Consider the following 22775-nt stretch of genomic DNA (forward strand, 5'->3'; position numbering starts at 1 on the left):
CCCGAACAAAGAATTCTAGGTGTAATCGCCACACCATACATAGAGGAAGTTAAGGATAAAGCCAGGCTACTGGTAACTCCAGCAGACTTACAGAATTGGCATCTGCAGGGAAAGGACTTTACGGTGAAGGACATCCTATTATATTTCCAAGAACGGTTATACCTGCCCAGCACAGATTTACAGAAAAAGGTAATCTCTTGTTATCACGATTCTTTAATGGAAGGACATCCCGGTATGACCAAGACCTCGGAAAAGATCAAGCGCTACTTCTGGTGGCCATCTTGGAAAAAAGATATCAGAGACTTTATAATGTCCTGTGGAGTATGCGCCCAAAACAAGAGTCAAAAGGAAAAACCAGCTGGCCTCTTACGCCCTATTGACATCCCGCCTCGCCCTTGGCATACGCTTTCTATGGACTTCATCACCGATCTACCTCCATGCTCCGGATACAATACGATCCTAGTAATCGTGGACCTATTCTCCAAGATGGCGCATTTCATTCCACTCAAAGGCTTACCAACAGCAGCAACTCTGGCCCGAGAATTTCTCGAACATCGTCCGACTGCACGGTTTTCCTTCAGTTCTAATTTCGGATCGAGGTAGTCAATTTATTTCTCATTTTTGGCGAAGTTGCTGTCGGTCAGCTCAAATTGATGTGAGACTTTCGACCAGCCACCACCCTCAAACCGACGGACAAACCGAGAGGACCAATCAAACTCTGGAACAGTATTTGCGCTGCATGCTACAACAAACTGAAAAAACTTGGAAAGATATCCTTTGGATAGCCGAATATGCCTACAATAACTCTGTCCACTCGGGAACTGGGAAGACCCCGTTTTTTCTTTTATACGGTAGTCACCCTCGAACCTCGGAGTTGGATCCACTCCAAGATCTTGGAACACCAGCAGCAGACCACCTGCATTCTACAATCACCCAAGCCTTTAAGGAAGCCGTTTCTCACCTTCAAAGGGCTAAAGAACAATACAAGAAAGGAGCAGACCAACATCGGAAGGAAGCCCCCCAATATCAAGTAGGAGATCAAGTCTGGTTATCCACCAAATATCTACCTCTAAAAGGACCACGCACATTCAACCCAAGATACCTTGGTCCCTATTCCATCACTACCATAGTAAATCCAGTAGCGGTCAAGTTGGACTTGCCCCCTCACATGAAGCTACATCCGGTCTTCCACGTCTCTCTATTGAAACCCGTGCAACCTCAAACCCGACTAACTACATCTCCAAAACCTATTCTAGTTGATGGAGAACTCGAGTTTGAAGTCAAAAGCATCCTGGATTCCAAGATCTCCAAATCTAAACTATTTAACCTGATTGACTGGAAAGGCTACGGTCCCCAAGAAAGATCCTGGGAACCTGCAGAATATGTCCACGCGCCTCGTCTAACCAAAAGATTTCATCGAACATTTCCTAACAAGCCCAAACCCCCGGAGAAGCCCGGTTTGGGAGGGGCCTTGAGGGGGGGTGCTGTCATGATCTCTGCTTCCAAAAGATCAGGACTTGCCCGACTCCCTTGGAAGCAGACCCATAACCCCGGTTCCGAGTGCCAGCCAGTCCCAATTGGGACCTTTTGGACCCTGTCCTGGCGCCAGTGGCACCAGGCTCATAAAGATGCCCAGTCCCAGCGCTGGAAGCGCCGGGCTCATAATGCTTGGGTGGACTTACCTGCAGCAGACCATGCTGCTTACTTACCTGCCAGTTGAACCCCTGATCCTCTTCTGTTTGGGACTACTTTTCCTGTTGGGTGGGGCAGGAGCCAATCCCTAGGTTCAGAACACTGGAACTCTTCTGGAAAGCAGGAACTCTTTTCTTACCTAGGCGTGGCTGTGGAAGGAGACACCTAAGCACTACAGGAGGCTATTTAAACCACACCCGATGGATGAATCTTGCTTTGCGTTATTCTGCATTCTCTGCAGCAGAACGCTCATCGTGTCTTTTGCTTCTGATCCTGGGCCTAAGGGAACAAAGGCTTACCATCCTGGAATCCAGTCTTCAGCAGCACCTGTAAAGACAAAGAAAGAACAGGTTAGCACTAGGGTCTTCAGTGGCAGCGCATCTCTTAACTGGTCCATCGGCTGTCACCAACGCCTCGCGCTGCATTCTGGCATCTGGAAGACAAAGGCTTACCTACTCTTCGCATGCTCCGGAGGTCTTCGCACTGCATTCCGGCATCTGAAAGACAAAAGCTTACCAGCTCTTCGCACGCTCCGGAGGCCTTTGGCGCTGCATCCCGCATCTGAAAGACAAAAGAAGGTGCGTTTAAAGACATTGGGCAACTTTATTACTCACGTGCCATTACTCCTTCCCACGCCGAATCCAGTGGGTATTCCAGCACCCTTCAGCTTCTCTAAAGCTCCGAACTTGTACCTGCAAGATAAAAGGGACAGTTAGTGCGCATCGTGAAGCAGGCTACAAGCGCTTACTTACGTGCTTCCAGGCGCTTCTATTCCTCACGCGGGTTCGATCCTCAACTCTCATCAGCCCGCCATCCGCCATCGCCGGAACCCTGCAAAACAAGAGATATCATTACAAAAGACTTTTAAGACATTTGAAGTGCCCAGAACTTACCGTTCGTGCAGTTAACGACGGACAGCAGTCCTCTGAGGTCAAGAGGCCTGCACCCTTATCCAGTGAAGAAACTGGTTACGGCACCCTGCCCCGAGGCAGATGGAGAGCTCGGTTTTCACTTACCTAAGACATCTTATTCTTCGAGTCAGACATACAGTGCACAGAGGTCCAGCCCAAAGAGCCAACCGTGTGTTACACATCACCTTTGAAGATACGGCATTCACCCAGTCAAGACCGGCGCCTCTGCGGGAATCAGGTGAGCGTTACATCAGCCGACTATTCAATAAATAATTTGAGGCCGCGGCAATCAACTGTCTGCCTATTCCTCACACAGATGCTCACCTTCTGGTGAGTTATACTCCTCTTGCCAAGCACAAGTGGGTGTATTGAGAAAAGGTTACCAATGAAGTAGGCTGTTCTGAACTTTCAGGTGCTGCCCCAACACCCTGAGCTGCAACATTGATCCGTGTGTCTTCAGGTGTGCATAAGCTTGTTGTAATAGTGGTGAACCCGGTAGTCCCGGTGGGGTCCAGAGATGTATTTGCAATTGCCACATGTTCACAGATTTAAGGCAATGGAAAACAAAGAAACGGGTTTAGCGCCAGACAGCATGACCATGTATGGCATGTGAGCGACTGTTTTTTTGTGCAGGGGTATGCTGCCCACCATAGATGTGTTTATGTGCAGTGTAGTGGGCAGCACCATCTACTGAATTAAAATCCCTGGTTACTTCAGCGCTCCCTGTGGTGACAACTGTTATGACAACTCGCTGTTCGTCATGTGTCACCGACAGCGCCACTGCACAATTTTTTAAAATGCCATCTAATTTATTATTTATAATAAATGAGATGACCTTTTGAAAACCGTGCAGTGTGGCACACGCCATATAGCTGGCCTGAAGCAGCCTTAGCTTGCAACTCTCGCTCCCTGTGTTGTGGGTTATGCAAATTGTGTGCGTTTGTGTGGTAGGTATGGGCATGCTTGTGTTTGTGTGTGTGTGTGTGTACACATGCGCGTGTGTGAAAGGGCAATGAAATATTAAGGCGCAGTAAAAAGTAGTGGAAAAGGTTGTGGTAACATTTCCCCTGCTTTCTAGTCCATCTATCAGTCTACCCCGTCTCTTGCGCCTCTTCCTATCCCTTCTCCCCTCCTGGGATTTCTCTCCCTTTCTTGTGTACTTAATCATTGCCTATTGCACTCTTTCCTTCCCGCCCTCTGTTTTTCTCTTCTCCCACGAGTCCTAGGGCCACCTCTCCCCGTGGCTACCCCGCCTTCTCTTCCCCAGTCCATAAATTCAGCTCATTTGTGTTTTATTGGCCCTGACAAGGCACCAGAGGTAATGCCAAAGTGAATGCATCAGGTCCCTGGAAGGAACAAATAATTGTTTGCAGTCTCCATGCATTGCCTGCCAACCTTGTGGGTCGGGTGTGTAACCTAAGCTCATTGAAAGAGACACTTTCGTCCTGGCTCCAAAATCGTGTTCACTTCTTGAAGGAGAATTTAATACACCACTTTGCTGACCAGCCTCGTGCATGTAGGCCACTACTGGGGTAATTTGGCGCAGTAAGCACCCCTTATTTGCATATAGTATTTCCTGTAAGTACCTTACCATTTGGTAGTTGTCCTTGACACCACAGGCCTTATAGGCATAGTAAAGGGAGCATTTATTGTTTTTTATGTTTTGGTTGCTTGATTAAGAAAATGATGAGCCTGATGAAGCTGCTTTACCTCCAGTGCACTGCTGGCTCGTATTCATTTGTTGATTCTTATAAAGTATGCCGGCCCGTGCACTAGTGGGTCCTCCAGTAAGGCACTTCTCACCATGAGAGAACATCAAACTGTGTGGGGGTCAGGGGAGGCACAATTCGATGGAGTGAAGCTGCAAGTGCCAACATCTTCTTGTAGCCTGGTAACCTGAGAGCAATTTATCATGAGTGGTCTCCATTTCTTTTGAAAGCAAGCATTGGCAATGCCAACAGTTTGGGCTTTTATGTAGGCATGGGAAAGACACTTGCCAGGCACTTTCATAGTAGCATTAACTGCCTGTTGATGGTAGTAGGTGCAACATGGTGCAAGTAACTGGGATTCTAATAGCAGTGTCAGGCAAATGGACAGCTATTCTCAAATACAAGCTGCTGTAAAATACAACATCACACTTGCACATGTAAGAATAATGTACCCCCATTAGTATGTAAAACCTAATGCTTTTTATATCATATTGCTGTGGGTTTGAACAGTAAATTGCACATTTTGGAATCCATTTTTCAAAACTTCTCGCGCAGGGGTAGAAGCCCCCTGCACTGCTCTTATTGTGGGTTGGGCGCGCTCGCTCGCTTCCAATTTCCCACCGACAAATTTACGCCCCACCACCTTTCAAAGTCACCAGCCGCCACTGAGGATCTCACTCTTAAAACGGCTTTGATAGCTATCGCCTCCATTAGGAGAGTGAGTGAACTACAGGTGCTCTCAATCTTAGACCCCTTTGTAACAGTTCACAAAGATAAGGTGGCTCTACGCACACACCCTAGGTTTGCACCTAAATTCATTTCAAAGTTCCATGTCAACCAGTCAATAGAACTACCAACTTTCTTTCAAAACCCATCAACCTTGGGAGAGAAGAGCCTGCACACACTTGATGTGCGCAGGGCGGTCATGTTTTAAATGGAAAGAACTCGACCACTAAGAAATACTAATCAGTTCTTTGTCTCAGTGGTCGGCAGGAAGAGAAGGAGATGCAGTTTCCAAATCCACTATATCTAGATGGATTGTCCAGTGTATCCCTCTCTGTTACACTCTTGCTAAGAGAGACCTGCCCTTCAAGCCTAGAGCACATTCTACTCGAGGCTCCGGGGCATCCATAGCATTCATTGCAAATGTTCCCCTTGAGTCCATTTGTAAAGCAGCAACCTGGAGTTCTGTACACACCTTTACAAAACACTATTCTATCTCTACTGTTCCTTCTCACAACCCACCTCCAACTCCGGGTACTGCTCGCTAGTCTATGCACAGCGTGTGATTCTAAGCAGATTAACAAGCATCAGAAGACATGCATTACTTACCGTAAAAGCATTTCTGATGATTGTATATGCTTAGATATACAAATGCGCCCAACCTTCTTCCCCGCTCGAATGGAAGGAACATAGACGTCCTGTTACTTTCTCTCTTTTCTTAACTCACTCATGATAGTCATAAGGATCCCTCATGGCAGAAAAAATACGATCGGAGGGACCTCGACGGTTGAGGGATTTTGGGTACACTGCATGTCACTATAGGGATAGTGTTACAGTCATGACTATGCCGACGTCCCCTTTCGGTCCCCAAAAGACGAGATGCAATACTCTGCGGTGACCACTGGATGTCGGACTATATGCACAGCATGTGAATCTAAGCAGATACAATCATCAGAAATGCTTTTACGGTAAGTAATGCATGTCATATGAGGGGCATATTGATTTTGGACAAATAAATAATGAACCTGTGTGTTTCGGGAACCATTGCAAAAGCTGTAACTGAATAAACCATGTTTTGCTTCCCACCTGTCTTTGTACAGCAAGTTACCATTATTGAATCCAAATGGACTTTTTATTGCGGCTTCACTTACTATGTTCTTAGAACAGTGTGTCATTGGGCAGCAGTGTATTGTAATTATTTAGCTTATTTTTATCAACCTTAACTGTAAAAAAAAATAGACATGGCCATTTCTGATGAGCTGCACTATCTGGAGGTATACTTGACTGATGAGTTTGCCAAGGGAAGGAAAGTGTCCGATCTGTATGAACTTGTACAGTATGCTGGGAATATTATTCCAAGGCTGTAAGTAGTATTCATATTGAGCTTATGTTTTCATACACAAAACAGAACATTGTCCAGTTTGTATGCATTCTATCTTCTAAACAGATACCCCATATTGTTGGGCACTTAATTGAAAGTATTTCATAAGATTTTGAAACCTCAAATGTGCAACTGGCAATTGAGGGTTTCACTGGAGAAGGTATCTGTCAGGTGACAAGTGGATGATGGAGTATGCCGGCAGGCCATAACTGAGGGGGTCAAGGAGGTGTACAAGCCACATTATACCAAGACATTGTTTTCCTACAAGCATGTTTTGATTGTTTACGTCTATTTATTACTGTATAAGAAAGTAATCATACACAAGGAAATGAGTCAAAGCTACCTCTCCCTTTGACGTCCAGGCAATGTTGACACAAACTACAGTGGGCTAAAGTATATCTCCATTAGCCGTTATAAGATCACGCAAACACATTTGTAACACTGTTAAAGCAAAGTTTATTCCAAAATATATACTAAAAGCAGACCTATATATATGACTGTCATTAGCAGTGCAAAAATGGTGCTCAATAAGTGAGGTTAGTAACATAAGTGTTTTATGTGCTGTATGATCATTAGCAGCTCATTTCAACTGTCAACACTGTTTTTGTGTTTCTAGTTCAGAGTTGGTTCAGTACAGAATTTCTAGATGGTGCAGTTTGACAAATACTCCGAACTTTCGTCAGGACAACTCAATGCTTCCAAGCAGTAGACAATTACTTAACAAAGACGTGTTGAGGTAGAGCTAGTTGTCATCCATAAATAGACACGTCTTGGACTATGAATGATCTCGACAAGCAGTTGTCTCGTCATGTGGTTTCAGATGCTTGAAAGTTGCTGATCAAACGCATGCGTGCAGTACGGCTGCTCCTTTTCCAACGTTCAAAGACAACCGATCGCATGATCTCCAGCACTGCTTCATTTCAAGTGCCGGTGCTTTCAGGACATTGTTCGTTACTGCGCCTGACACAATGTTCCATCCCCAACTTTCAAGCATCTGAAACCACATGACTAGACAACTGATAGTTCACACATTAAGTTATGTGCTAACACAGCTCTTTATATAAAATTAAGGTTCAGATATGTATACACAATTCAATAAAACACTATATACTCTGACAAATCTGTACTATTCTATGTGGTACCACACTTGTACTTTAGATTCCTTTAAAATGCATCACCATCTGGCAGTTAGAATAGAGCATACACATCATTCAGTAAGGTTTATCAGCATAGAAAATAGGGAAGGAAGGGAAGGCAGTGTTAGGGAGAGTTCTCATTCTATGGTTAATTTCCCTTACCTAGTGAGTCCCTCAGCAGCTTTGCTGGATCTCTAGAGTTATTTCTTTCCACTTGGTAAGAGTGTGAGCTTTTCCCCCACTCTTACACCTATTTTGCTATGTGTCTTTTACCTATTTTTAAGATTGTGAGCTCTGGAGTACACCACTTCAGTAGCTCCCTTCTTTGTGAGTGTCATACAGCACCTTCAGTGCAGTGACACAGGGTTGTCATTCAGACTTCCCACTGACTCCATTTCTGAGGTGACTACTGTCCCCCAGAAAAGGGTAAAGTTACCATTAACTTTACTTAGTCAAATTTAACCACAGATCCAGTGCACACCATCTTACTTGGAGTGCTGGAAGGGTTAACTCTTAACTCTTTTTTATCTGTACCTCCTGGAGCATTGTTTCGCTCTTTTAACATTTGGACATGGCTGGTGGCAGTGGTATCTACCCTAAAGTTCTACCGCGGTTATCTTATATAACCGTGGTTATATTGTAGGCTATTGTGTTAGCCTCAAACTTAAACCCGCTTGACCATTTTTCGTTTGGCTCCGGTGTGGTTTATTCGCCATTTCTTTTTTGTTAAACTCCTTCTTGTGTTTTACTTTGCGCGGCAAACTAGGTTTGCCTTCTTTGTTCACTGTCTTTTGGCAGGCTTCTACCTAGAAGCCCTCCTCAAGGCGCCTGGGTGTCTAGGTGGGCTGAATGTGAGGGAGGGGTGTAGTCGCCCCCTGCACAGGGTATTCTAGGAAACCCAAGTCACACTTTGGCATGATTGGCTGGGGTGGTTGTCCGTGCTGGACAACCCCCCTGCTGGGCGATTGACAGCCAGGCTGTGTGAATGGAGGTTTTTCGCATAAAAGGCAGGTCTCTTGGGCTGGAAGTCAGAGAGTCGCCACTGGAACTACAAGGAACTGATGAGAAGTGGAGGAGAGGTCGACTGCTGCAATTACCCCGTCCCAGTGAAGCCCTGCTGCAGTCCTGAGCTATCTATCCTTCAACGACTAAGAGGAGATCCAGTCCGGAGTCTTCTTCCCTTGAGCCTGGTGGGGATAACCAGCTCATCTTCTTCAGCCAGAGGTCACCTTCGTGGTCGAAATCGCTGCACACTGCTGTAGTGGTCCGGATAGCCACCTGAAGAACCTCTCCTGTTTTTAAGGAGTGCACCTTTTATTCATTTTCGCTGCTGCCGACCTCATCCCTGTGTGGTGTGGACCCCCTCATAGTCCTTCTTGTGCTGAAGCTGCAGGAAAGCATGGGTCTGCAGGAAACCAACAGGAACAACTGCCGTGGCACCAGCTTCGTTCTTTGAGAAAGGTACTGTGTCCTGTTTGAGGAATTTTGGGTGAAATCCCTATTAATCTACTTTAAGATTGTCCTTACGTTTCCCTCCTTATAACTTTTGCTTCCGAACATTGACAATATCAAAGTACTCTTGGCAACATTGAATCCTGAACTATCCAACTGTGTGATCCTCGACAACAGGCACCCGGTGTCACTTGACTTTGGCTCCGGCCCTTTGACTTTTGTATTCCTGTATGTGTGTTCTTCGATTCGGTCTGCCTAACCAACATATTGCCTGTGATTTTTGCCCCCAAGCTCTGGGTATCTCGGGTGCTAAGTGTTTTTTTGCCCCGGTAGCATTTCTTGCCGCGGATACGTGTTTATCTAGTAGACAGAACTGTCAAAAAATGATTGCAATTGTATCCACGGTAACGTGTTCTGTTTCGTAACACCGGTCCATTCAAACACAGGGTACTTACCTTGAGTAATACTGTACAAAGTGAATTGGTTAGTTGTAGTATATTTTACGTGTGGTTTTTGAATTAGTGGAAGTGTCGTGTTGATAACAGATGGTTTAAAAATAAATGTACTTATATTTTTCTACCTGAAACCTTGAGTCAGTGTTTGCTTGAGTCACAGTAATTGTGGTCCCTTTGTGTAATCTCTGCTACTGCTCATATACTCTTGAGATAAGCCTGGCTGCTCCGCTACTGCTACCACTTTAATATAGTAGTACAGGCTTGTACCAAAGGTAAAACTTGTATTGCCACCTGTGGTCTTAAATGTGTGTAGTGGTCCCAAAGGATTCTGCCTAGCAGGCAGGTTAAGTTTAAGCAATGGCAGAATGCTATTTTTGGATATAGATGCACAATTCTAAATGAGGATCCCCCACCTGGGCAATCTGTAACAAAAGGATCAACAAGCCCAGTCCATAAATGCTCAATAAGCCTTGCTTCTTGGTTAAAAAGTTAAACCACCCCAATGTACCTGAAGTGGGAGAGTTTCTTCAACGGTTATTTGATGTTATCCTTGGAGGATGTACCCTCTTTGAACAAGGAGCCACTGGGCATTTCGAGATCCTCGAGGAAAAGTAGAACACTTGCGGTGATGGAGCAGCTTCGACCTGCACGGTGCTCTTCCATGATCAATCGTTTCCTCGATGGTGGAAGTCCTGGGAAGGTGAGTTTGAGTTGTGCGGTAGGCCTCGATGCAAAATGTTCAGTGTCATAAATAAGACTGTGGATTTGAAGGACCTTTAAAAGTGATGGATGCAGGCCCTGCAGCAGGCGTCTGATGTTGGGGAGTTGCGGTCGGCGGTCCTCTGCCCTTTCGGTGCTGTAGCCGCAGCATGTACCTCAGGATAGCTTTGGTGATCGGGACTCAACCACGGGCTGGACCTCGGATCTTCACTCCGTCAGCGGCCACAGGATGCCTGTCTGCTTCTGGTGTTGGGAAACCCACCTGCGGACTTTCCTTGGTAGCCGGCAACCTCGACTTTTCCCGGCAGGACAAAGGTGTCGACGGTGATGGCAATGGAGCCCTCTTTCAAATGTTCTTAGACAAGGTAGAGCTTTCTTGGCTTGTCAAGCAGCACAGTGTCAGGGTGTCCCCGCTTCTGTGCGACATGATTCGACTTGGCTTCCAGCAGTCATGGAAATCTTCCCACCCCGGTCAACGCCACTGGGCTTTGACCCTCAATGTCCAGGCCATCTCTTCAAGATCCTCGGCGGACCACTTCTCTGGACGTCAAACTCACAGAACTGGCAGCAGGGTGCTTCGATGAAGAGCAGCTGTTTTTGCATGATGGTTCCTTGTGGCTCGGGGAGAGGTCTCCTAGCAAGGTCCTCACTTCGATCAGTCCTCGACAGACTCGACAGCCTTTGGATTACATCCAAGGAAATGCAGTAGCAATCTTCTCCTCCAGCTGGGCTTTAAGGATCAGCTTCAAGTTTCGACTTCAACTTCTGAACAAATTGGTAAGTGAGAGGTCCCCAGATATACACATCTGTCCTTCATCCACTCTGGCTGAGCCAGGCTCATTCAGCCAATCACACAGAAGGGCATTCATGCAGGCAGACAGCTAATGAGGCTAATAGGCATTCAGGCCATTCACTCCATGCAGACACCCATAGCGAGGGATGTGGATTGGGGCAAACACTCAGCCTTTCAACACACTACACTACACTGCATTCATGTCAGTTTCAGGCAGGGCTGTCTCATTCATTGTGTCACACACCCAGAAACCAGACCCCCATGACAGGAAATGCATATTGGTCGCACACTCCATTCACACAGGTCCGACCCCAAGGGTGCACTCACATCATATAGTCACTGAGAAGGCTCCAGCCAGGCTGGCCTGGACTTCCCCACAAGCCCTTATATGGTTCTGCCACCCAACAGCCATTCAGGAGAAGGGACAGAGCCACGGCTTATCAGGACTTTGGGAAAACAAGGTAACAGGCATTCTGATGCTTGTTAATCTGCTTAGAATCACATGCTGTGCATATGATCCAAAATCCAGTGGTAAACGCAGAGTATTGCATCTTGTCTTTCGTGGACCGTAAGGGGACGTTGGCATAGGCGTGTCTGTAACACGATCCCTATTGTGACGTGTAGTGTACCCAAAATCCCTCACGCGCCGTGGTCCCTCAGATTGATTTTTTCCGCCCAGATTACTGGTCGCCCTATAGCAGAGCTCTTCATAAGAGACATTGTTTATCTTTATTCCGACTTTGTTGGTTATTTCCCCTTTAGTCACTTCGACAGCGATTCAAGCAACCTCGACGGAGACTGCGGGAAGTTTCGGTGGCGGTGGATTTCAGCGCCTCAAACCCGGCGGCCGAGCCATCCACGTGGCCAGGCCCTAAGGCCGGCCTAAACAGTAGGGAGAGGGGGGTCAGGGTGGCCATATCTTTCGTTATGTGTCTCCTCTTTCCCCCCCTCTTTGCCCTCTAGGTCTGGTCATCTTTGTTTATACCTTTCGCTATGGAAAGGACTCCATTTAGGTTCTGCCCTAAGTGTAGGGTCAGCTACCTGTGGAAAGACTAGCACAGAACGTGTAATTCTTGTCTACCCCTAGATCACAACGAGAAGCGGTGTGCAGCGTGTAAGCTTCTTCGGCCTAAGACTCTTAAGGATCGCTGTGTAAAGCGGTGGGCCGCGTACGGTATGTTGCAGGCTGAACCCTCTTCCCCCACCGCCACACCCGCCGAAATTGACGGGGGAACTGGTGATGACCGGACATCCGTTTTGGATGTCAGCGATCTTGAGGCGGACGCTTTTATGTCCGCCACGACGGTCCCCAACCCCTCTCGGCCTGACATAAGTCTTGCTTCGGTGACAACACCCGGTGACAGGGGCGTACAGAAACCACGAAACATTAAACACACAACCCCACCACCGATTTCAGCGGTTCGTCGAGAAAGGTGAGGGCGCCAATGGGACCGCCGAAGATTTTGACGGCATCCTCTGGTCTGATAGATCAGCAGCCTTCCCCGCAGCAGCGTCTTGCGACTAGGCACTCGAAAAATAAGGGTGCTACCTCTAAATCGGTTTTACACGCCGAATCGGGGTTATCTGATGCTCGGGTGCCCCCTAAAACCATGGTAGGCCCGAAACCTAGTCCTAGGCCTCCTAGCCTTTCCACAGACGAAAAATATACTGCTAGGCCCTCTGATGCCACGGTAGGCGGTAGATCTACCGCTGACCCATTGACTCACTCTCTACTTTCTCTCTTCATGTACTCACTCACAATAGCCTTGGGCTCCCTCATGGCAGAAAAAATACAATCTGAGGGACCTCGGCGCGTGAGGGATTTTGGGTACACTACATGTCACGATGGGGATAGTGTTACAGACATGCCTATGCCGACGACCCCTTTCGGTCCCAGAAAGACGAGATGCAATACTCTGTGGTTACCACTGGATGTCGTACCATATGCGCACCATGTGAATCTAAGCAGATACAATCATCAGAAATGCTATTACGATGAGTAATGCATGTCATAAAAACCAAGAGACCCCAGGGGCCAGCTTGCCTTGTATCAGGAATCCACTGATTCTTATGGCAGCGCCTGGGTATCCCCAAATGGAGGATACTCCGAGATCCTGTTGCATCAGCATGAAGCTACCACCAGCCCATACCCTGCTCTGTGGGCATCACACAGGTGTCCAAAAACATACACTAGGAGTACAGGGTTGTACTCCCACCCATGGGTGCCATAAGGATATCCCAAGGTTCTCTGTTCACCACAAACTAAAAGAGGAAGAGCTGCACTGCCAGGGGTCCCAACTGGACTCCTGTGCAGAATATAACACAGAACACTCATGATAAGGGAGTAGAGGATAAGGATAGGGAGGCCCTGTCCCTCCAATGTATTTCCAGCACCACACCTGCCACTTGTTTACATATTTCGCTCGGTCAATCACTAAATATGGCAGTTGTAAGCATTTGAGGTTCTAAGGGTTGTTCTTGCATTTCAGGCGTCTGGATCGACAAGCTCTAGTCGCACGATGTGTGCGTGGAAGGCTCCCTTTAGTCTACACAGTGTAAGATGAACTAGGCATTGTGCCTTTATAATTGTAACCTTCTGTGGTACTAAAACCTTGGGTAACCCCGATTCGTGCGGTATCAATGAACATACATAGCAGTTAGTGTTTGTGGTTTGTCTCATGTCAGCATGGCAGGCGTTTGAATGCTCGGGATGTTCAATAGCATCTAGACCCAAGCCATTATAGGCATCATATTTGGGCCTGCGCGCTTGCCTTTTCATTGTATCATGGCACGATGCATATTTCCTTGTTAATGTACTACTGCTAACAAGGCTGTGCTGCTGTTACTACCGTTTGTGTTACAAAAAAGATTTTTAATTGTGGGGAATAATATTTCAAATTTTCTGCACATGCACACACTGTGGACACCATTATTCATTTGGGGAGTATTGCTGATCTGTTGCAGGTTTCATTTGACAGTGCAGTTGCGTTTAGTGGTGCACTGCCATTCATGTTCCCCCTCACCCCTCTTTTAGATGGCTTGCCCAGATAAGACGAGCCCCAATACATTCCTAACATAAACAGAAGTATGGTGAACAGTATGGCAGTGAAGTGCAGGCCGCAATTATAGCATTATAATCTAGTAGAACGAATGACATTTCTATCTCTATGCAATTAATAATTTGAAGTAGATCGCTCCATTTGCTTACTCCTGTGATGGGAACAAAAACAGGTTGGGGAGAGTGACAGAGTGGGAGAGTTGATTTTGTTTGAATTTAAAGTGCTTATGCTTTTAGCAGTAATGCATGTTTATTCTTTTGGTAGTGTCATGATGCCTACCCCCGGAGCACCAGGCCAGGCCCAGCACCCCCGGGAGCAGGCATCATGCCCCCGGGTAAAAGCCCAGCGGCCCCTTATAGGGGCTCTTTGGACATCAGTCCTGGCGCCATAGGCGCCAGGCTCATAAAGGAAGGTGTTTTGTGCACTTACCTGATGCAGACCATGCTGCAAGATTCAGGCCTCCCTGAGACCTGAAAGGGACTATTTTTTCATTGGGACTATTTTGCCACTCGGGCGTGGCCAGGGAAGGATACTTACCTGGAACTACTTTGGGGGCTATTTAAGCCACGCCCAGACAGTAGCTCACGCTTCGCGTTGTTCTGCATCCAAGCAGCTAAACACTCACCGTGTCTGCTCCAGCATCTGGTCTCCAGCCACGCCCGCCTCGATCCTGGAACACCTGTAAGGAAAGAAGAGAAGAGAAAGGTGAAAACCAAGAATTTTATCAAACTTCTTACCTGCATCTGGAACCTTCACGCCAGCGTTCCTGAGAAAAGACTTTCATTTAAAAGCACCGCGTTGCTCGCTGCAGCGCCGCGCTTCACTCACCTGTCCTCGGGAGTTCTTCTGGCTCCACCGCGACTGTCTGCACCGGTCGCCACATCTCTGCGCCTAGGGGAGAGAAGAAGAGACAAAAGGTGAGCAGAAGGAACATATGAGGAAAGCCCAATTTTCCGCCATAACACTTACCGGTCTTCTGTTGGTGGACCATTCCTCATTTCGGGTCGGCGCCGCTTCGTTGGCAGGTACCGCACCCCGGCCCCTATGGGGAAAGGACAAAAGACATTACTGGGGGAATATAAAGACATTAAGAGGGATCGCCCCCATCGCTAACTCACCTGAGTTTACCATCGGCAATTCAATCCCTCAACGCATCGCCTTCATTCTGCACCTGAAATAAAGGACAGATTACAGGTTAGGAAGGCAACAGAAAAGGAGGCTCAACACTTGAACTTTTGTAATCTTCATACTTACGGCGTTCCGCTCGGAAAAGTGAAGTGGATTTTTCCAGCGCCATTCTGAAAACCAGTGAAGTAACTGGACAAACACGCGCCCCTGTACCAGAAGCAGGATGGAGAGTTCATCCTTTTAAACCATAAGGTGAGCTTCAACCGGGGATTTCGGAGGAAGTTAGAGAAGAACGAAGGGGGGAGGGGGGGAGCAAGCACACTATTCTGCAGACTGTTAATCCCCTTTCTCATCTGCAGAAGGATATTCCTACGGGCCAGACAAGCAAGATTTGAGGGTCCTGTTCAGTCGGTGTTCCGAGTTCTGCGCATCACGCTCGAAGAGGCCACAGCAACCCAGACTAGACCAGCGCCTCCGTGGGAGTCAGGTGAGCGTTACAGGTAGCAGTTAGATTTTTTTTAATGTGAGGTAGATAGGTTGTTCAGTTTAGGATACTGGGGAGGAGATTGGGGTTGCCCTGCGAACATCTGTGAGGTGTAACCAATATCAAAGCCCTTTCACCCTCACTGCGAGAGGAGTGTAAAACACCACTTCATAAGGGCCATGTAACCTACGGTTGTTCCACTTGCGCACATAGCTCCTGACCTATACTAGCTCACCCTGCAACAATGGTTGGACGGGTGTGTTGTCTGCGGCAGGTTGCTTCCAGTGTCTAGTGTACCGTCTGCGCGAGGTGGAGTGCTTTGTTGCGAGAAACATTTGATCTTGCGTGTTCGATTTGTTAAATATTCTTTCAACTCCTTGCACAGGACTGCTGCAGCTCTGTGGGCATCTGAAGCCCTCTTTACTGGGGAAATGGGTGTGTGCATGCGCTTGCCTGTTACTATTTCGTGTGGTGAGAGCTGATGGTCTTTACTTGGTTGAGTGCGCAAATTGAACAGGGCTTGGGGCAAACCATGCACCCAGTTCTTTTTTAGGGTGCGGCAAAGTTTGGAGTGCTTACTGTTGAGGAAGGCTGTTGATTCGTTACACAACGCCATTTGATTGGGGGTGGTAAATTGAGCACATCCAGTGTTTGATGCCAAGTAGTGCTGTGATCTCCTTGAAAAAGTGGGTGCCATTATCGGACCTCAAAACATCACACACCCCCCATCGAGGGAATACTTCAGAGACCAGAAATTTGGCAGCCCATTTGACATTCGGGTGCGCACAAGGACCAGCCTGAACCCACCGGGGCACACTACAACAATATCGTACTCTGTTACATCTCTCACACATGTCCGCATAGTCCATATGGAGCTTGTGGGAATGGCCTGATGGGACAGGGCAGTGTGCCTCGCAACGGGCAGAGTTGAATTCCGGTGCTGAATATTTGACATTTGGTGCACTGTAGGACCATTGTTGCGAGGTGTTCATGGAGGTTTGGTATAAACCAGTCCTCTTGGATAACTGCTGCAATTTGTTTCGAGCTGTAAGAGGGGTAGTGTAGTTGTTCAAATGTCATCTATAATAACTCAATGGGCATTACCACTTTGCCTGTGCACTGTTACCTCCATAAGAGATCAGTGGGTGATTGTGTGCACCCTCGTTTGAGCCAAATGTCCTACTCGTCCTGGGGTGCTCTACATTGGAGCTTTATTATTTGTATTATGGGCAGTGATGTGTATGGGTCTTTCTCTGCTCGTGTCGAAGGAGTAGTGATAATGTACTCAGCAGGTGTGGGCACTGGGAGATATGCTGCCGCATCCGCGTTTCCCAAAGAAATGTCTGTATTGTTGGTATGGGCAGCGCATTTGTCTACTGCCACTACAGATGGCTCTGTCAGCGTGGAAATCGGGGTGTTTAGTAATGCTGCATGTTGCACACGGGAACCGTCCGCCCGTCATAAGCCCCTTCTTCGCGAGAGACCAGCATGCACCGTCATGGTTGCATATGCTGAATCTGAGTAGATGGTCACATGACAATCTTTTGATGCTCGAAGCGCCGAGTGCTACGAGTTCTGCTGCTTGTGCCAAGTAGTGCATGGGTAGTCTTTTCATTACTTATGTTTCATATTCCCCTACTTCTAGGCGCACAAGTGCAGCCCCACTATGTCTTTGGCCTGTATCCTGGTCCATTGTCACTGACCCATCAACAAAGAGCACCTCACCCTCCTCTAGCGGACTGTCTTTCGCTTTGGGGATGTCATCCTCTTCGCCCTCATACGTGATGCAGTTATGTTGCTGTAAGTCTTCGTCAGTGTATGCTTCAGTCAGGAACGTGGCATGATTTGCTATTTTGCAGCGCACTACATGGATGTTCGGTCTTGAAATGATGATCTCGTATGCCGATGCTCTCTGGGTGGACTTCAATCTTTCTAAAATTGCAAACACAGTGCTCCACGTACAATGTCACTGAGCATCCCGTCACAATTGTGGAGCTTTTCTTCATGGCAAAAGCAGCTGCACCGAGAGCTTGGTCACATGCAAACTGTCCTTGCATCACTGAATCTAATGTACCGTTGTAGTAGGCCAGTGTTTTATGGCCCATTGTACTTTGCTGTATCAGCACGGCAGTCATAAGTGTGCTATTTGAATGCGAAAAGATGTAAAATTCCTGCGTGTAGTCTGGAGTGGCAGTAACTGGGGCTTTGGAAATCCCTTTTTTAAGTCATTGAAATGTTGTGCCATGTCTGCTGCCCATTCTAGTTTATGGTTTCCCTTTTGTGCTACATAGTCCAGAATGCATACCCTGCAATAGTTGCATAACCCCAGGAATTTCTGCATGTCTTCTACTGTAACTTGTTTGGGCGTGGCACGCACAGTCGCTGGCTGCCCTGTTTGGTATGTTTCTTTTTCCATCTACTGAAATGAGCGGTCCTAAGTAGAGTATCTCAAGCTGGCAATATTGGAGCTTTGCATTGCCAACCTTTACCGTTTGCGGGCTAACCGTTCTAGTAGGGTAATGGAATCTTTGCAGCAGTTTTCCATACTGTCACTGCAAACTAACAAGTCGTCCACGTACTGGATGACCGTGCTGGGCACATGGATGTTACCCAAGTCTTTGTGCAGTATCCTGTTGAATATGCTAGGGCTCTCGCAATACCCCTAGGGCAAACGAGTGTGCTCATAGCGCTTTCTGCCATGGGTGAATGCTGTGAGGTACTGTGAGTCTGGGTGCAATGGTATTGAAATTACGGCATTCTTTAAATCGACCGCTCTGAAGTGCGTCATTTCTTTGGGGATGCTGCACCAAATGGAGGCAGGGTTCGGAACTAAAGGAAATTCCTATTGTACTACGTCATTACGGGGGCAGAGATCCTGGATCATTCTTCAATTACCCCCTGTTGAATTTTTTTGACAGTGTATATGGGCGTGTTACATGGTGAGGTAGAGGGCACTATTATCCCTTGGTGCAGTAAGGCCTGTACTGTCTTTTATCCCTTCCTCTACCTCCCTTTATAGTGATTGTTTCACTCGGGACATAACTGCTACATTGTTTGATGTAATGCGTACTGGGGTCACTTCCTTGTGTAGTCCTACGTCATGTGGGTTAGTTGTCCACAATTGTCTTGGTACCTACTTTGTCGGCCTAGTTGAATGGAGGTGGTGCGACAATGGCCATCAGGGGGTTCGGCACTCTTTTATACTGCACCATAATCTCGTAGGGTAATGGTAATGTTTATTTTTAAAGCGCCTATACACAAGGTGAGTGTTTTAAGGTGCTCAAGGGGAGAGGGAACAGGGGAGGAAAAAGAAGTCATTCAGGGCCCTTGAGTTTCTGAACGATAACCAGTCTGCCAGGCAGAGTAAGTACATATAATACAATTAACACTGTAGATGACAACAAATGGGTCTGATGACGATTCTGATGTTTTTCCAAGAGCGTAGAGGCGCCACCATGCGGGAGGGGAGACTGGGAGGAAAGGATAGACGATCTTCAAGGCACTGTAAGTTCATATTGTGCAAGTGCACAGATGGTACAGGAGAGGAGGTGGAGGAGGACAAGTGCAGGGGGGGAGAGTCGGTCCAAATGCACCCTGTTTGTCAGAGACTGGGTAAGTGCTGAGAGATTCCATTCTCAATGGGTAATTGACCGAAGTAAAGTAGCATGAGGCAAGTGCAGGCCCTGAGGTATCAGGCTGAGGATCCAAACCTGTGTCTGCGGAAGCTGCTGAACCCCAACAATCCCCCCAGAGCATCTCACCCAGAACTAAGGAAAACTACAGTTCTGCATGTTACACTCTCAAGGGAAAGGGGGAAGTGGATAAAATAATAAATTCCAGGTTACACCAGACTTAACCTCTGAACCTGTAGATTGGACACAAGAAACGCACACACCAACTTAATTATCATTACTGTTTACCTGCACATCTTTCCATATTCTAAACATTGAAGTGTAAAAACCATACCTGGTTCTTCTCTTCTAATTGCCCAGAGAAGTAAAATACTTGCAGTTGCCTTCTTAAATGGATGCCTAATCTCTGCTCCAAGAAAGGCACCAGTTCAGGAATGAAGGATTGCTCAAAAATCTTCTTTCATCGAGTTCAATTCTCTATATTATATTCACAAGTTCCAGGAAAATGTTTGTGACCACTTGGTCCTTCTACAACTCTATATTAGTTATGAGTTATTTGTTTTCCTCCAACAAAGTTGAATTACATTCCAGAGTTCTTGCACTCAGATATTGCCCCTTAGTTGTGCACCAGTTCCGCTCACATGCGAGCAATTTCACGTGAAGAATAGGATTCCCGCACTCATTCTAGATGTCCCTCCGAAGACACGTGCACAAAAGCAATTTTCCTGTGAAGAATGGGATTCCCGCGCTCACTCTAGATGTCCCTCCGAAAACGCGCGCACGCGAGCTGACATCAGAATGAACGAAGACGCACACGCGCATGATACACGTAGGCCACCAGAGCTTGCACGCGCACTTTGAAAACACGTATTATATCCTTTCCGCGCACACGTGCTAACTCTTTCGCCGACTGCGCATACGTGCTAAGAAGTTGCAAGGAAATTCTGTCCACGGGTTATCGCATCTCATTCATATTTGTACACGCACGTGCTCTGCCTTAGTTTCATTACCACACATGCGCACAGCTCTGGGGAACGACGCTACGGTTTGTTTTTAAGAGACACGCACACCGAGCTTTCACACAACAGATTATATCTGACGACAGCAGCTTGGGACCGTAAGGTATCCTAGCAACCGCTCTCTCCAGACCATAAAGCTGATTTGAAAACTCTCAAATTAAGTGTTACGAGAGAGATGCTCGGTAAAAATCACACTCCCAAGAAAAATGTACAGTTCTTAAAAGTACTACTCAGCTCTGCCTTAATCTTTTAAAAAATATTTACAGACTAAAACTCGAACAGTTACTAGGAAACGTAGTAGCCAAAAACGGCCAGTCACTTATCTTCTGATTTGTTGAATTCTCTCCAGTTTGCTCTGCTAACCTCATGGGAAACTCCTGTAGCTCCTAAGCACTCCTGACTTCACAGATTGCCGCCCAAAATTCCTTTCAGGCCTAAATTACTGGAGCTTCTTCATAACCTGTCCTCTCAGCTGGGAAATAGACAATGAAAGGCAGTTTAGAATGTTCATCGTGTCATCTTCTGAACTCTCCAGCCAATCAGGAGACCTGCAAGGGACCTCCATCTTGGCCAGGGACACTTCCCATATTCTGCAAGGAAAAGTTAAGGCCAAACCAACTTCATAATAAGAAATGACCAGCTAACTCTCATAAACTCCCCAGCAGAACCTGACATGAGGCAAGTGCTGGAGGCCTGGCGATGGTGTCAGAGACCTGTGAGACTCGAGGTACTCCTGGCGGCCATTTGGCATGTTTTCTGGAAAAGAAGGGAGATAGCGGAGTGGAGGGAGAGGTTTGCAGGGTCGAGGGAGAGAGAAGGAAGAGGAGAAGAGGAATGTCTTAAGGAGTTTCCAGAACTTAAGGAGATCAGGCTCAAGACTGAGGGCTGCAGGGAGGCTATTCCAGTGGAAGGGCCGCGCTCAGGATAAAGTTCTCCCACCAAATCTCTGCTTAGAGAACCAGCTCACTCGCAGAAGGTTGGAGGTAGATGAGGGTTTGGGAGGGACAGTATTTTGGAAGGCATCGGTGAAGATGGGTGGGTCCTAGGCCCCAGAAAGCCTTGTGGACAATGCAGAGGGTCTTGTACTTGATCCTTGCAGCCACGGGAGCCAGTGGAGGGATTTCAGCTCTGGAGGCATGCGGTCCCTGGGCTTGAGGCCAAGGATAAGTCTTGCGGTTCCTGTTCTGGATGAGTTGCAGAGGGTGCAGTGCCGAGGCAGGGAGGTTGAGTAAGAGGCTGTTGCAGTAGTCAAGCCTTGAGAGAACCATGGCTCTGTAGACAATGAGCCTCTGGGGGAAGGCGAGAGAAGGAGGAGTACCTCTGAGGAGGTGCAGCTGGTAGTTGGACTTCTTAGAGATGTCCGAAATGTGAGTGGAGAAGGGGGAGAGTGGAGTCGAAGATGACGCCAAGGTTTTTTGCTTAGCATGTGGGTGTGTGGGCGCAGGGCCATGGTAGGCCGGCCAGAGTGAGAGTGGGAAAGCAGGAGACCCAATGCGAACAATCTCAGTCTTACTGGCGTTGATGCAGAGGTAGTTTGCAGCACAACATGACTGAATTGCGGTCCGACAGTCTGTTATAAGCGAAATAGAGGATGTGGCTGAGGTTAGCCTGAAGGAGAGTTGCCGGTCATCCGCATAACACTGGAAATTAGAGGTGAAACTGGTAATATCACGTGTCAGGGCAGCCATGTAGACATTGAAGAATCAGGGGGAAATGTTAGAGCCCTGGGGGACGGCGCAGGTTGAAAGGGTGATAGTGGAGAGAAAGGGCCCAAGTACCACCTTAGATGGGCGGTTGGACAGAAAGGAGGTTAACCATGCCAGAGCCTGACCAGTGATTCCTAGGGTGTCACGGAGACATGCAATCAGGATGTTGTGGTTTACCATGTCAAAGGCAGAGGAGAGGTCAAGAAGAATGAGGACAGAGGGAGTGTTAGTGTCAAGATATGAGAGCAGGTCTTCATGGGTGTTCAGAAGAGCAGTTTCCATGCCTCTGGACGCTCTAAAGCCAGACTGATGGTCGTGGAGGCAACCAGCAGATTCAGTGTGGAAGGTGTGCGCAGAGAGATAGCCAACTTCTCCAGGAGTTTGCCCAGGAAACGCGTGATGGAGATGGGGCGGTAGTTTGCCAGATTGGAGGTATCAGCAGAGAGTTTCTTAAGCAGAGGTTGCATAAGGGAGTGCTTAAGGGAAGTTGGGAAAACTCCAGTGGCAAAAGGGAGATTGCAGAGATCAGCCAAATTTGTTATGTTATGTTAGTTTTTCGTACTGAGGTACAGCGCAACCAACACCAAAAAGGCAACTTGGTGCTATGAATGAAAACAGAGGTATCGCCAGAGCAAAGGACTAGAAGAGTAGTTTTCAAAGCTTTCCTGAAATGAATAAGGATCGGACAAGCGCGAAGGGCAATCGGAAGGGCATTCCACAACATGGCAGCTCTGACCGAAAAGGCACGGCCTCTAATTCTTGCACGACAAACTAT

The 22775-nt window shown here is 47.4% G+C and overlaps 1 protein-coding gene across 1 annotated transcript in view; it reads left to right on the forward strand.

Annotated features, from left to right (window-relative positions):
* The window catches only part of VPS35 (VPS35 retromer complex component), a 1351314-nt gene that overhangs the window by 223669 nt on the left and 1104870 nt on the right, over window positions 1-22775 (forward strand). Inside the window, exon 4 of the mRNA XM_069607068.1 lies at window positions 6275-6398. Coding sequence (XP_069463169.1) covers window positions 6275-6398 — 124 coding nt within the window. The remainder of the gene's footprint in view (window positions 1-6274; window positions 6399-22775) is intronic.

This window comes from Ambystoma mexicanum, chromosome 1p (assembly GCF_040938575.1).
Source record: "Ambystoma mexicanum isolate Mex_15411 chromosome 1p, UKY_AmexF1_1, whole genome shotgun sequence".
Lineage (NCBI taxonomy): Eukaryota > Metazoa > Chordata > Amphibia > Caudata > Ambystomatidae > Ambystoma > Ambystoma mexicanum.